Here is a 14792-nt window from a genome sequence, read left to right as displayed (position 1 = left end):
TCCCAGCCTTAACACTCCCTCATCCTGCTGAGTTGGGAACCCACAGGGTTCCGGGGCTCCTGGTAAGCTGCCCCCCCACCCGCCCCTGCCCACTCATAGCCTCGTCCTCACAGTTGGCTTAAGGGACCACCAGGCCAGGTCCTCGGTCCCAGGGCCCAGTTTAGCTCCGCTGCTGCAAGATGTCCACGACTCCAGGGTCATCCTTCATCTGGCCTTCATCCCGGGAGGGCCAGGTGTGTCCCCTGCTCTGGCTCAAGTCTCTGCGCCACTGCCCACAACTGCCTGCACCCTACCACTGGGCCCTGTTATCAGCACAATCCCCCTTACTACAGCGCATCCAGTTCTCTTCACCTTCTTGCTGTGACTCGGCAGCTCTCCATCCTGGCTACACATTAGAATCACCTGGGGCCCTCTGACGCTCTACTGCCATCTGGACACCACACCCAGCGATCCTGATTAACGAGTCCGATTGCTGGATTCCCATTAGTCCAGGGTGGGCCTGAGCACTGGTAGTTTTTCCTGGTCGTTACAGCTCCCAGGGGAGCCTGATGTGCAGGGAAGGGCTGAGCAAGGGGCCCTGAGGCGAAGGCGGGCCCTGCAGCCTCTCAGGGGGAAGGCTGTTTTCTTGCACACTTAGGAGCACTGGGCCTGAGTGGACAAAGTGCTGTCCGCTCTCCCAGCCGCTCCCCACATTCCACTGCACACTGTCGCTCTTCCCAACACTACTGCTGCTGTCATCTAAGTGATTTCAATATCTCCATCAATGTCCCCTCCAACAATCTGCCTCTGGGTCCCTTTTCTTCCTCCCTTCTGAGACAGGAGCAAAGGGGGCAGGGCACAACCTTTAGAGGAATGACAGAGCTGTTGCAGATACAACAAAAACTGGTTAGAACGGATCAGGCCCAAGATGGCGGAAGATTCGACTTCCAGTGGACTTTGAGCCTCATGATACATTCATGTCATAGATTAGCTACATGACACACCCACAGGCGCCAGGACAGTTCCCAGGCCAAGCATAAAAGGCCAAAAGGTGGGTGATGGCCCAGTTCCTGGAAATCTCCGCCCCTTTCCCAAAATAGTTAGAATAATCCTCCCACACCTTAGCCTATGAAATTACCCAGACCATAAAAACTACCCACCTCACCCCTCGGGGCCTCCTGAGACCCACTGTGTACCTCAGTAAACCTGCTTTCACTTTAAGATGGCTTTTGCTCTTGAATTCTTTCCTGTGTGAAGTCAAGGACCCTCCCTTGGCAGCCCATCCCAGGGACTCACCCGAGACCTGGGCCATGACCATCCTCTCAGGCCCCATTTTCCTGCAACACTTCCAGTACTCTTCGTCCTCCCCCACTCCTATGGTCATGCCATGGCCTTTGTCATGACCACTTGCTGTGCTCCAATTAAACCTCAGTATTTAAGGGTCCCATACTCCAAAGCACCCCATCTTTCCAGCTCACCTCTAGTATCTAAACTCTAAAAACTCTTCAGCCCTGCTGGGACCTCCAATCCTTTGGCCTACCTCCATTTCACTGCCCCTCACCCCGTTTGTATCCTAACTTTCCTTCGTCACTGGCTTAGTCAACGTGCATCCTTCTCGTCACTCCTTGCTTACACTCATCTCCCCTGCCATCTCTCCATTGTCATCGCTTGATAAGCTCCTGACCCTGGGGATGACCAACCCCCCATCTACTCTGGGCCTGCCCCCAAGCAGCAAGTGTAGCCGGACACAGCACACACCTTGGGCCCAGGACACGTGAGACCTTGAACTAATTATTTAACTTCTCTGTGCTTCAGTTTCCCCATGTGGAAAACGGTGATAATAATAATACTTCTAGAATTGTCATGAGTTTAAATGAGTTAATAAACGTAAGGTGCCTCACATAGTAAGCACTGACTGCTGGAAAACATGTGATTGTTCTAAGTGTCTCACTGATGGTGAGAACAGCCTGCCTTCAGAGATGATAAAATACTGTCCACCGTGGAACTGGAACCACGCTGGCTGCCTTCCCTGCTCCCCCGACCCCTGACCTCCAGCTCCTGTCCCCTCCACCCCCGTGTGCATGCATCCCCATCTCGTCACAATCACGTCACACTCACCCCTCCTTAGGCCTCCAACCCCTCCCCCACCATCCCTACTCTCAGCTGATGACCTTGCTGCCTACTTTACAGCGAAAAATGACCCAATGAGAAGAGAGCTCCCACAGTGAGAATATCCTCGCCATCGCTTCTCAGCTGCCAGCATGTGTGCCACAGGCTGGCCCATCCCTCCTGCTCCTACGGGGACCGTGTGTGCTCCAAGCTAAGCCCAACTCCTCCACCTGGGCACTGGGTCCCATCTCTCCTGCTTATTCAAGGACTTTGCTTCCCTCCTCTCCTATAGCATCAATTTCCCTCTCTTTTTTGGATTTTTTAAAAAACTGTACAGTTCAGTGGCTTTTAGTATATCACAGAGTTGCACAACGTTCCCACAATCAATTTTGGAACATCTTCATCACCCCAAAACGAAAGCCCATACCGTTAACAGTTACTCCCCATTTCTCCCCCAACCTCCCCACAAGCGACCACTAATCTGTTTTCTGTCTTTACAGAATCACCTATTCTGGACACTTTATATAAACAGAATCACACAATATGTGGTCTTTTGTGACTGGTTTCTTTCTCTCAGCATAATGTCTTCAAGGATGAATTCATCCATATTGTAGCACGTACTTCATTCCTTTGTATGGCCAGCTAATATTCCATCGTATGAACACACTACCTTTTATTTTTCCATTCATCAGTTGATGGACATTTGAGTTGTGTCTACTTTTGGCTCTTATGAACAATGCTGCTATGAACGCTTGCGCACAAATTTTTGAACATATGTTTTCAGTTCTCTTGGATGTGCGCCTAGGAGTGGAGTTGCCGGGTCATACACTAACTCTGTGTAACCTTTTGAGGAACTGCGAGACTGTTCCAAAGCGGCTGCACCATTTTACATTCCCACCAGCAAAGTATGATGGATTATTTTTATCATGATATAAAATTCTTAAATAACACCTTTGATCCCATGGTCCTCTCTGGTTACCACCCCATTTCCTGTTCCTCTGCTCCCCTTACAGCAAAACTCCTGAAAATCAGTGGTCTTTATTGCTCGCCTCCAGTTCCTCCCCTCCCATTTTCCCTTGAACCCACTGTTACTAGACTTTGTCCCCAGCATGCCACCGAAACAGCTCTTGCTGAGGTGCCAGTGACCCCGCTGCTGCCAAGCACATTGGCCATTTCTCAGTCCTCATCACTGACCCCTCGGAAGCTTTGGACTTGGCTGACCATTCCCTCCTTCTTACAGCACTTTCTCCACTTGGCCTCTGGGATGGACCTCTCTCTCTCTCTCTCTCTCTCTCTCTCTCATTTCTCCTCTGCCCTCATTGGCGATCTCTCCCCCAACCTCTAAACACTGGGACCCCAGCGTTCAGTGTTTAGTCCTCTTCTCTATGTTCACGATGTGATTGTAACCAGTCCACGACTTTAAATTCTCAGACTCCCAAATTTATACTTCCCCGTGACCTCCAGACTCATCTATCCAACCACCTACTCAGCTTCTCCACTTGGATATCTCTTAGATGTTTTAGACCCGCCATGTTCAAATCAGTACTCTTGGTCTTCCTCACCAAACCTGTTCCCCCCAACCACATCCTCCTGGTTGCTCAGGCAAAAGGCCTTGCAGTCACCCTTGTCACCCTCTCTCTCACGTCTCACATCCAATCCAGCAGCAAATCCTGTTGACTCTGCTTTCTGAATATAGCCTCAATCTGACCACGTCTCATCACTTCCATTGACATCACCTGGGCTCCAGCCAGTCCCCTCCCACCTGGATGAATTCTAGCATCTGGATGGAGGCTTCTCCCTAGTCTACCCTTGCTCCCTCAGACTCTCAGTGGCAACCAGAGTGATCCTCAGAAGACGGGAGTCAGATCATGTCACTCCTCTGCTCAGAACTGTCCAGTGGCCCCCATTTCACCCCAAGGAAACACCAGAGTCCTTACCTGGCCTACAGGACCCTCCTGCTCTGGCTCCCCATGGGCCACAGGTCCTATCTTTCTCCCCTCCCACTCCAGCCACAACAGCCTCTTTGAGAATGACAGACACGTACAAACTTAAGGGCTCTTCATTTATTGTTCTCTCTGTTTAGAATGGGATGTGCTACTTCCAACTCTCCACATGGCCTGCCCCCTCACCTCCATCAAGTCTTCACTCAAATATCACTTTCTCGGGGAGGCCTTCCTTGAGCACACTAGTAAGCAACACTCTCCCCAGTGCCCCGAATCCTTCTTTCTCTGCTTTATTTTTCTCCTTAGTAACACCATCCAACAACTCCTTTGTCTTACACTATCTGTCTCCTTTGACTAAAATATAAGCTCCAACACGGCCAGGAAGTTTATCTGCTGGATCCCAGAACCCACAACAGCGCCAGAACATAACAGGAATTCAATGAGCCTTTACTGAATGAAGAAATAAATAAATGATGGTCATTCAGGTTGTTTTCACTCTTTGGCTACTAAAACAAATGCTGCAATGACCAATAGTATGCACAGATCATTTTGTTTGTGGGTGAGTACATCTGTAGGACAAATACCTAGAAGTGGAATTGCTGGGCCAAGGGATGTGAACAGTTGTAATTTTGATAAATATTCCCTGGAAGTTTCGGCGGTTACAAAATCTACCATAATCCAGTTTATACTGAGCAAAGCACATGGTTAGTTGTATGGGACTCCATAGTGACTCGGGTTTTTAACTGGATGGAAAGAAGAATCCAGAAAGTAGCCCAAGGAATTCAAGAAGTTCGTTAGCCATTAACATGAGCTACTGTCCCCATCAAAAGTGCTAGTGGGGGCTTCCCTGGTGGCGCAGTGGTTGAGAGTCTGCCTGCCGATGCAGGGGACACGGTTTCGGGACACGGGTTCGTGCCCCAGTCCGGGAAGATCCCACATGCCACGGAGCGGCTGGGCCCGTGAGCCATGGCCGCTGAGCCTGCGCGTCCGGAGCCTGTGCTCCACAATGGGAGAGGTCACAACAGTGAGAGGCCCGCGTACCACAAAAAAAAAAAAAAAAAAAGTGCTAGTGGGTCATCATGGTATCCTGGCCACACTGCATTCATCACACTTAATAACTGCTTGAAGACATGGACTGAGAGCCCAGGTCCTCTAGCTTGGATTATTTCTGATGTTGGAAGATTTTATAGCAGGGCACATCTTCCTGGTTATTCAGCATACCCACGGAGGGCCTATGCTTCCTTCAGGTGGATTCTGAGATGCCCTGGACAAAAATCTGCTTGGACTGTCCCATGGCTGCCAAGTGGCATGACCCCTGGTGATGTCATTTACATTTCGGTCAATATGAATGGAGCAGTGCACAGGCTGGGCAGCTGTGTGCAGCGACCCTGGCACTCTACAGCACTATACTAGAGCCAGGACTTGAAAAGGCTCCCGGGTTCCTCATATCTCACCAAGCCCATGCTGAAACAGTCCCAGCTCTGCAACAGTAGCCTGCCATGTATGGACAGTCAGACATTTGTGTCTGAGAGTAGGTCCACACTCTTTGCAGATGACTTGGAAGGATTTGTAAACAGGAACTTCACCCCAGCCATCACTACTGGGCCTCACCTGCCTAAAACAAATGGTGACACAGGCTGTGAAGGAGATCCCTGATGGAGGGGTTTGGCCTCTGAAGCCCTCAAGCCTCTCCTTCCCTGCTCAATACATCCCTCCAGGGTCAAGGGCAGGAGCTGTCCCACGGCACTGCTCCGTGGACAAGGTCTCAAGATGGGCCCCATAGGCTCTATCCATACCTGAAGGTCACAAGAGCTAGATGGACCAGGGACCACACCTGCTGGTTCTTGGTGACCTGGCTCCTCTAGGGCCTTCTGGATTTGATTTAAGTTTCACCTCATGAAGACTCGGGGCCTCTGCAAATGCTAAAGTGGAACCACACTGTTTCCTGAACATCCAGGAAAAGCTTTGGGAAAGGAGTGCCCCTGTTATTCAAAGTGTACATCAACCTTTTTGCATCCACCTGATTGGCAAAAATTGCAATGTAATACATGTGGAGCAACTGGGACTCTCATATACAACTGGTGGGAGTGTTAATATCGATAGATGCAGCCACTTTGGAGAGCAACTCGGCCAACACCTAGTAAAACTGAAGACACGTATACCCTTTAAGATGGCAATTCCACTCCAAAACATATACGCCCGAGAGAAATGTGTGCACATGAAGACCTGTGTCATAATGTTTATTAGCAATGGTGAGAACTGGACACAACTTAAATGACCATCAACTAGAGAATGAATAAATAAATTTTAGTTTAGTGCCACAGTGGAATACAATACAGCCATGAAAATGGATGCACTAGACCTCCATATATCAATATAGCTAAAATCTCAAAAAAGAGTGATTAGCAAAAATAAAAGCAAGTTGCAGAAGGTTGCATATGATACAAAAAAGATTAAAAGTACGCACATAATGCTATATCTTGTTTAAGTATACACATATATGTATTACAAAATTTTAAAAATGTATTAGCAGGTTAAACCCCAAATTCAAGAGAGTGGTTATTTTAGGGAAGGGAAGAGAATGGGATGAGGGCTGGCTACACGGGCACTTTTATGACACCTGTAATATTTTATTTCTTAAGAATGGTTATTATATTATTATATGTGTGTTTATATGTCTGAGATGTTTCACTTAAAAAAATGTTTTAAAGAGTGTCTGAATCAGAAGGGGAGCGGTATTGTGTGTGCTGGGACTGGCAACTGATCTTATGAATCGGTTCCACTGGCTTCTGAGTTACGTACCAGGCTCTCTTAGCACCACCCAGGGGACCGTTTGGAGACCTGTGTGAATCTCCATGTTTATTAACATCTCCAGAGTATATAATTTTCTCATAAAGCTCAATAAAGTATAACGGAAAGACTCAAGTGAACACATTAGACTGATCACGGTTCTAGAAATACAGTTGAATTCATTCATAAAAACCATCGGCTTTCGTCTCACGGCTGTTTTCCCCCAAAGAAACCAGGTTTGCATTTTTCTCTTCTTTGTCAGACATCACATGTTCACAACAACCCTGCCCCAGCCAAGTGGCTCGGTAGTCACATTCATGCCTCGGAAGATTCACTAAGTGCTCCATACAGCGGACCTCCGCGCTTGTTCACGTAGAAACCTCGGATGTTACATCCAAGAACGCTGAGGGCCCTTTATGCTCTGTCCAGTGGATATGGAGGGATCTATGCCCTGCCCGTTGCTACCCACCTTCGCCAGCCCCAAACATCAGGGGCTGTTTGCAGCTGCAGAGCAGGGCCATTGGGAGGGAACAGGGATTTCAAACCCCACGAGATCTGGATTCTTCTCCCTGTGCCATTTGTATGAACCTTCTGTGTAAGCATTAATGCGTGTGTGTATGTGTGTGTATGTGTGTATGGGTGTGTGTGTGTGTGCGCACACATGAGTGAGATGGCACTACTGAGGGACAGTGTTGAGGGCCTTAAGCTGGCCTGGCAGGGTTCTGACCCTGTGCCTGTGGACTGGAGCCTCACCAGGCCCCCGATGCTGCTTACTGATCTGCTGGCATTTGGAGGTGGACTTCCCAGCCTGCCTGCTGGGGCGACTAATGTACTTTGCTTAGGGTTACATTGAAGGGCATGCCGTTTCTGCATCTGAAATTCTCTTATTCCTCAGTGGACTGGCTCATGCCAGTTGTGCCCAGTGGTCTGGAGGGCAACAGAGAGGCAGGGCTAGCTGGTGGGCAGAGACCATGCTTAGGAAACTGGCTGTTTCCATTTTCCTAAGGAGTATAGGTGTCCACCTTCAGGACACCGTGCACCATGGTCCTGCTCATCCCTCACTGGGCTACCGGGAGGATCTAATGACAGATGTGGATAGCTTTGGTAAGGGTAAAAATCTCTATCCACGTGGTCTTTTATCTTTAATAAGATCGTAACCTCATTCCCCCGATTGGGGTACAAGTTGGGATTCCCAGGGAGCTTCTTCTCTTAGGCATCTCCGTGGTTCCTGCTGTCACAAATCTACTCAATGAAACCGTGCTCTACCCCCCACACCCGAGCCAAAACTGACTTCACACCATGGCCCCAAGCACGCCCAGTGCTTTTCCACACTGTTGCTCATACAGTTCCTTTGACTGCAACGTCCTACTGCCGCCCACTGAAATCCTATCTGCTCCCTGAGGCTCGTTTCGGATATCATCTCCTCCCTGAAGGTTCTTCTGATTTCACCCATACTGATGTGGTGTCCCTGCCCTGTCCCTCTCCCTGGAACCACACGGGCAGCCTCCCTGGTGCCTCCCTCCAGCGCCCACCACAGTGCCCGCCACACAGCACGTCCTCAGGCAGCGTTAAACTGCGTGAAGCAGACGAGGCCCAGAAGAGCTGTCCGTGTTCCTGGGGAGCCCGAGGGCCTTACCTTGGGAGTGAACATGTGTAGGATGCCGTCGACGGCCCCCCGCAGCAGCAGCCCCCGGACCAGGAAGCAGGCCAGCACCACGTAGGGAAAGAGGGAGCTGAAATACATCACCTGCAAGAGAGGACAGGGACCCACTGTGGGCCAGAGCCCCTCCTGCAGCTGGCATCCGCCTCCCTGCTCGCAGCTGGGGTACACGCGCCTCCTCTGATGGCAGCAGAAAGCAGAGCCCCGGGACCCCTGGGCACGGGGCCAAACCCACTGCACGTCTGGCATCGAGCCAAGGCAGAAGCAGCCACACAGACGAGCTGGAGTCAGCATGGCTGTGCCTGAGGCTTGTTTCCTCCTTTCAAGGGCTGGTGGGGCTGGGCTCGCAGCCTCCGCGCCCCCAAGGGCCCCCAAGGGGGTGAGGAACCCTTTTCCCTCCTCTCTTCATTTGTTCATATCTCATGCCTGCTTTTCTGTCCCTGACTCCAGTGGACCCCCTAAAGATCTCCCCTGTCCTTAGAGCCCCTTTGACAGAAGGCATCCAGGAGGTTATAGGCACGGCTCCCAAGCAAAAGCATCAGAAGAAGGTCCTGCCTCTTGTGATTATAAATTAAATGCTACTTCCTAGCACATGCATTTCTTGAACATTTCTATATCTCCATGGGCCTGGCACAGAGCCTCCCACAAAGGAGATGCTTACAAAAAGTTGGCTGCACTGAAACAAACCAAGAAGGTTGCTCAGGGAGGATGGTGTAAAGGTTAAAAGCACGCAAGTCCAGAGCTAGACCACCTGAGTTCTGATCCTGACTGCCATTTTCCAACCACATGACCTTGAGCTATTTATTTAACTTCGGGGTGCCTCCCTTTCCTCATATATAAAGTGGGTAAAATAACTCGTAACTCCTAAGATTGTTGTGGCCCAAATGCACTCATACAGGTGGCAGTGCCTGATCAGTGCCACGATGTGCCAGCTACTATCTTGGCCTTTGGAGACAGAAGAAGTGGTGGCTGAGACCACGCCACCTTTCCAGGGCTTAGCTTCCCTGCTTGTCAAATCCGCCAAAGAGCCTGGAGCCTCAGACAGACAGCCAGGATTCTAGTTCCAGCCCTGGGGCTGACTGGCTGCCTGATCTCAGGTGAGATATTTCCCCCCACCTCTGGAACCTCAGTTTCTTCATCTGTAAAATGGGTGGATTGGGCTATAGGATCTCTAATATCTTTTCCAGCCCTGGCAGTCCACGAATACTGGTACACATGACAAAGAAGAAAGGGCCCTTATTTGAAGGGAATCTGACCTACTGGGAGAACGTGTGTGTGGGGCCTGGCTGGTCTGCACCCTCAGAGGCCCCCAAAGCCCCCTTCACTCACAGCACCCACCCGTTCCCAGAGCTCATTAGTTGTAGATACATTGAGCTGTTGGTTTTCACCAAATATTGCTGAGCAGGCTCTTCCAGGGCTCTTGCTAGGGAAGCTGAGGGGCTAGGGTCTAGCCGAATGTCCTAGCTCAGTACTCCTGGTTTTCCTTCTCTTTAAAGTCTGTGGGAGCAACCCGGAGTTATGTGAGCACGGAGGCAGCTGGGGTCAAGGCAGTGATTTTCCACAAGCCCATCCCTGGCGGGCTGTCCACAGGGAACAATACTGTGGCTATGATGCTCCCATCACCTCCTCAGAGGCCTGTGTCCTCATCCTGAGCCATCCAGAGGCCAGGCCCGCCCAAAGAACCCTGCAGGGGCGACCCAGAGTTCTCCACCCCTGCCTTCCACACTTTTCTGCGGCACCCCCTCCCCCATGTAAGTGTGGGTGCCCCCCGCAACCACTCACCTTCCCCGAGGACTGGATGCCCTTGACGACGGCCATGCCCACGATGCCCCAGGCCACGAGGAGGCACAGGGTCATCTTCCAGTTGAGGCCCCCGCTCTCTGAGATGGAGTTGGAGATGTCCAGTGCCTCTCGGTACCAGAAGTAGGTAGTGGCCGAGCTCTTCTCACACTCTGGCTCCACCACTGAAACGGCAGCAAAGGCCACAGGGCCTCGGTGGAGGGGGCTGTGGGACCACCTCCTCCACTTGACCCCCACCCAGGGCAGCAGGGAAGAATGATATCGTTCTGGGTTAGCCAGGATCTGGCAGACCCTGAGGACTCCTGGGCTCTCAAGGGGCCTGGGAGGCTTCAGGATATACTGATCTGACCGAATTCCCACTCATGGCATCCCCCTGCCCACATCCATCCATGGAGGGCAGGAAGGATTAGGCAGAACTGGCCTCAAGTTCCTTGGGAACGGTTCTGAGCGAGGAGCTGGAGACCTGCATTCTCGTCCTTGATCCCTGGTTAAATCAGTGGTGTGACCATGGGAAAGTTGTTTCTGGGCCTCAGTTTACCCATCTGTGGGTGGGATAAGTCAGCCAGCCCTTTAGGGGACTGGCATGCAAATTAAGGTTGTTTCCAGATAGGATGGTATTAGAGTAACATAGGGTAGTTAATAATAACTAAACGAAAGTCACAGTCTCCGGAGTTATACCTACACTCACTATTTCATTCAATCCCTGTAAGAACTCTGTGGGATAGGCTGGCAGGAGATCATCAGAAGGGGAAATGAGCATCAGAGAGGGTAGGTGGCTTATCCAAGGTGGCACAGCAAGTCAACGAAATCCCAAATCTGTGCCTTAGCCTCTTAGGCTCCTTCAACTCCTTCCTGGGACAGCGCTGGCTGGAATCCCCAGGAGGGTTCCTCAGAAGAACCATACTTGCCTGCCGCGGTCCCATTCCTGGCGACAGGGCACTCACTCCAGGGCAGCGGGTACTGGAAAGACTTGAAGAAATAGAAGATGCTCCACCCGATGATCACATTATAGTACAGCCCAACGAAGAGGCAGACCTGCAGACGGGGGTCCATGGGGGTCACAGAGGCTACAGGCAACTCCACCCCCGCCCCCTCCCCATGCACAGCCTTGGAGGAGGAGGAGAAGGGATGGGATGCTGGGACAGTGGCAGCTGAGGGCCTGTTCCTAATCCTCCACTCATCTGCTATTTGGGGAATCCACAGAGGAATGTTTCAGATATTAAAGTTCTCTCCTTTAAGCAGTAAACTCTTAAAATGTTAATCCTCTCCAGTTTGAAATTCTTCTAAGATGCTTGAAGCACTTCCCCATCATTTCCTGATGACTCAGGATTACAATTCCAGAGCTGCCCTCCAGGGCGATGGAGGCATGTACAGCTACTGCCGCTACAGTAAACGGCCCCAGACGGCTGTGCTTTTTGAGGTTTTGGAAATGCTTCTTATTGGCTTCCCGTGTCTTTCCTTCTCTCGGGATGCTACTTTCTCTTTGGTACTGTCAGCAGTCTGCCTCTAGAAAGACATCACTTCTCGTTCTTGGAAACGTGCTAACCAACCTTGGTAGAACTGTATTGAAAACAGGAGCACATGGATTCTGACTGAGGGTTCGAGGGGTTTCTCTGAAAGCAATGCTTTTACATGCAGAGATCTGCTGTATCCACTTTGGATGTCAAGAGATCCCTTCTATCTCCAGGGGCCCGACTACATGATGCATCAGTGACACTGCTGGGCAGTGTGAGAGCTGAGAGCCCCTTGCTTTATTAATTTCACCTAAGCCCGGGTATGCACAAGCAGACACTCCTACGGCACACCTTATGTGGAATACAGAAGGAGAGACACCCACCATCTTTACTTGGATGTCTTTAGTCCAAGGGGCAGACCACTCACACTCATGCGTATACACCCCGGCCAGCCCCAGCCATGTCAACCTGTGTAGAGGTGATCTCTCCCAGGCACTGAGTGAGGCAGGTTTGGACTGGCCCTGCTGCCGGGGCTGACAGATCCTCAGTCCCTTCCAGAAGCAGATTCCAGTTTTTATCCCAGGTGTGAGCATGGGCACCTGCGGGCTTTGTCCTTAAGGGAGGCTCGGTTTCCTCACCTAGAGAGCTAAGCAGGGCCTCGTCTGCTGCCCCGTGGATCGGCCTGGAGCTCTCATGGAGTTCCCCATCCAGGCCAGTGGGGTCTCCCTGTCTCCCACTGTTCCAAAGCCTCACCCCTCGTGGGTCAGCCCCAGGCTCCTGAGTCCTTCTCCGGTCTGCTCATGCGCACAGCAAACTGGCAAGGAGACGCCATACCCCAGGGCTGCCTTTTCTCGTGCCACCCACTTACCCAAATAAAATACTCTTTAACCCAGGAAAAAGGACGGGCCTTCCTCACAGACAGCTGATGGGCTGGTAGGCAGAAAGGGGAATCTGAGGTGGCCCACGTGTCCCCAGAGAACTCTGGTGGAGATGTCCCAGGGCTTCCCTCCTTCATAATAATCCCAAATATTAGACCATCAGAGAGTGGTGCCGACTTTCGGTTTAGGAAATATGTGGCCCTGAGACACCAGCTGGACGCAATTCTCATGATGAGAGTCTCCCTCCCTGCCCTCACCCCCGCCCAGGACTCTGGTCTGTAAACCCTGTGCCCAAGAGCAGCCCCTCTGCCTCCTGGCTAGTGCCCGCCACCAGCCCCCGACTCACTATGCAGCTGGAGAAGCCGATGCCGCCCAGGCGGGGGCACACATAGTGCCACACGCCGATGCTGCCACGGCGGATCCTCTGGCCCACAGCCAGCTCCAGGAAGAAGAGCGGGATCCCAATGATGATCAGCAGCACCAGGTAGGGCACCAGGTAGGCACCTGGGGAGGAGGGAGGGATGTCGGAGGGTGTCTGGAGCACAGCAGCAGGGTAAGGGAGGGGTGGCAGCCAGGTCCCATAGCATTGGCCACATCTCCAATCATCTTCAAACCGTCACCAGTCCCTGTGCTCCTCCAGGAACGGTCTGGCTCACACGTGCGACCTACCACACGCTGGCCGCCCAGACCTCCTTCCAGCCCTTGGCTCCCCTGACCCGAAACACTAAAGGAGGATCCAGATGTATGGCAATGCCTCCCACTCATGAGGCTAGACTCAGAGACAGACACAGCCACCTCCTGACATATTCCGTGGACACCTGTCCCCCCAACATGTGCCCAGACTGCCAATGAGTCCAGGGGGTCGGGCATCTCCGGGGCGCACAACCCGGCACTTGGCAACAGTCAGCTGTTATCTACTCTGTACCAGGTGTGTGCAGTGGGGATATCAGGGCAACAGAAGGCACAAACGCTATCCCAAGAGAGCTGCGGGACCTTCAGGTTCACACGAGCAATGTCAGTGCATATGCACACACATCACACACGGCCAACTGAGCACGTGTGTCCTGAGGGAGGGGTGTGAGTCCATGGAGCTAATCAGGAGAGGCTTCCAGGTGAGCAACCTCCCACCCCTCATATAACAGCATCTAATACATTAAACACACAGGTGCACAGGGTCACGTGCACACATAAATTCCACTTGTCACTAACAACCTGCTGTATCACGATCCTAAAAGGAGGAGGGCCTGAAGGACCCCTGGCTCTGTCTTTTAACCTAGTTCTGTCTCTTGGTCTCTGGCTCAGGGATGCAGAAGAGGAGAGAAGTGATCTGCAGGAAAGGACAGGGACACATCTCCCTGCACATCTTGCCCGACCTGAGGACTTGCGGGTGAAATACAAAACCCGGGAGGCTGTGTGACATGTCCATACATGTCTCGCTTCTTGCAAACCCCAAGGTTACTCCTGGGCCTTGAAAGACCATCTCGATCTCAACCTGTTGAGATGCACACTGAGTAGGGGTTAAGATCCAGACCACGGAGCCAGACCTCCTGGGCCTGAATCCTGGCTCTGCCACTTACTAGCTGTGTGACTTTGGGCAAATTGCTTGATCTCTCTGTGCCACTGTTCTGCCATCTATGTAAAGAGGATGAAAATATTAAGTAGAACCATATGAAATTGCTGATATTTGATCATTTTTGACTTATGAAAATGGCCATTTCATATGCTTCAACTGTATACCTACTGCACAGGGCTGTTGTGAGGATTAAATGAGTGACTTACCCATAGCAAGCATCTGATGACCATTTGCCTCCTTCTCATAAAAACAAAGAGAAAAAAAAAAGCAAACTGAGAGGATGCAGAATAAACCGTCAACATCTGGCAGAGCTGGGCAGAGTTCCAGAGTTTCCATCCAAAATTAAGTAATTTTGACTGGATCACCCAGGGCTCAAAGCCAGAGTTTTGACTCTCAGACCAATCATCTCCTTCCTGTGATAATTTGCCTCCTTCCAAAATACATTTAAGATGACTTACTATAAAAACGGTAAAATACTGAAGAGTTAAAGGTAGAGATAAAGAGGGATTCCAGGAGTCAGAAAGGATGGGAAAATGAAGGTAGGAACATGGGATGGGGAGCTCAGAGTCCTGAGACCCGACAACGCTTTTCTTCCAGGGGTTGTTC

At 51.2% G+C, this 14792-nt stretch overlaps 1 protein-coding gene across 1 annotated transcript in view; it reads right to left on the bottom strand.

Moving 5' to 3' along the window:
- Nucleotides 1-14792, bottom strand: part of SLC6A17 (solute carrier family 6 member 17) — a 51786-nt gene that overhangs the window by 17532 nt on the left and 19462 nt on the right. The window contains exons 3-6 of the mRNA XM_060026905.1: nt 12960-13117; nt 11190-11316; nt 10264-10445; nt 8458-8568 (exon numbers count right to left, since the gene is read on the bottom strand). Of these exons, the coding sequence (XP_059882888.1) occupies nt 8458-8568; nt 10264-10445; nt 11190-11316; nt 12960-13117 (578 nt within the window). The remainder of the gene's footprint in view (nt 1-8457; nt 8569-10263; nt 10446-11189; nt 11317-12959; nt 13118-14792) is intronic.

Source organism: Delphinus delphis, chromosome 1 (assembly GCF_949987515.2).
Source record: "Delphinus delphis chromosome 1, mDelDel1.2, whole genome shotgun sequence".
Taxonomy (NCBI): domain Eukaryota; kingdom Metazoa; phylum Chordata; class Mammalia; order Artiodactyla; family Delphinidae; genus Delphinus; species Delphinus delphis.
This window is presented reverse-complemented; position numbering and strand designations above follow the sequence as displayed.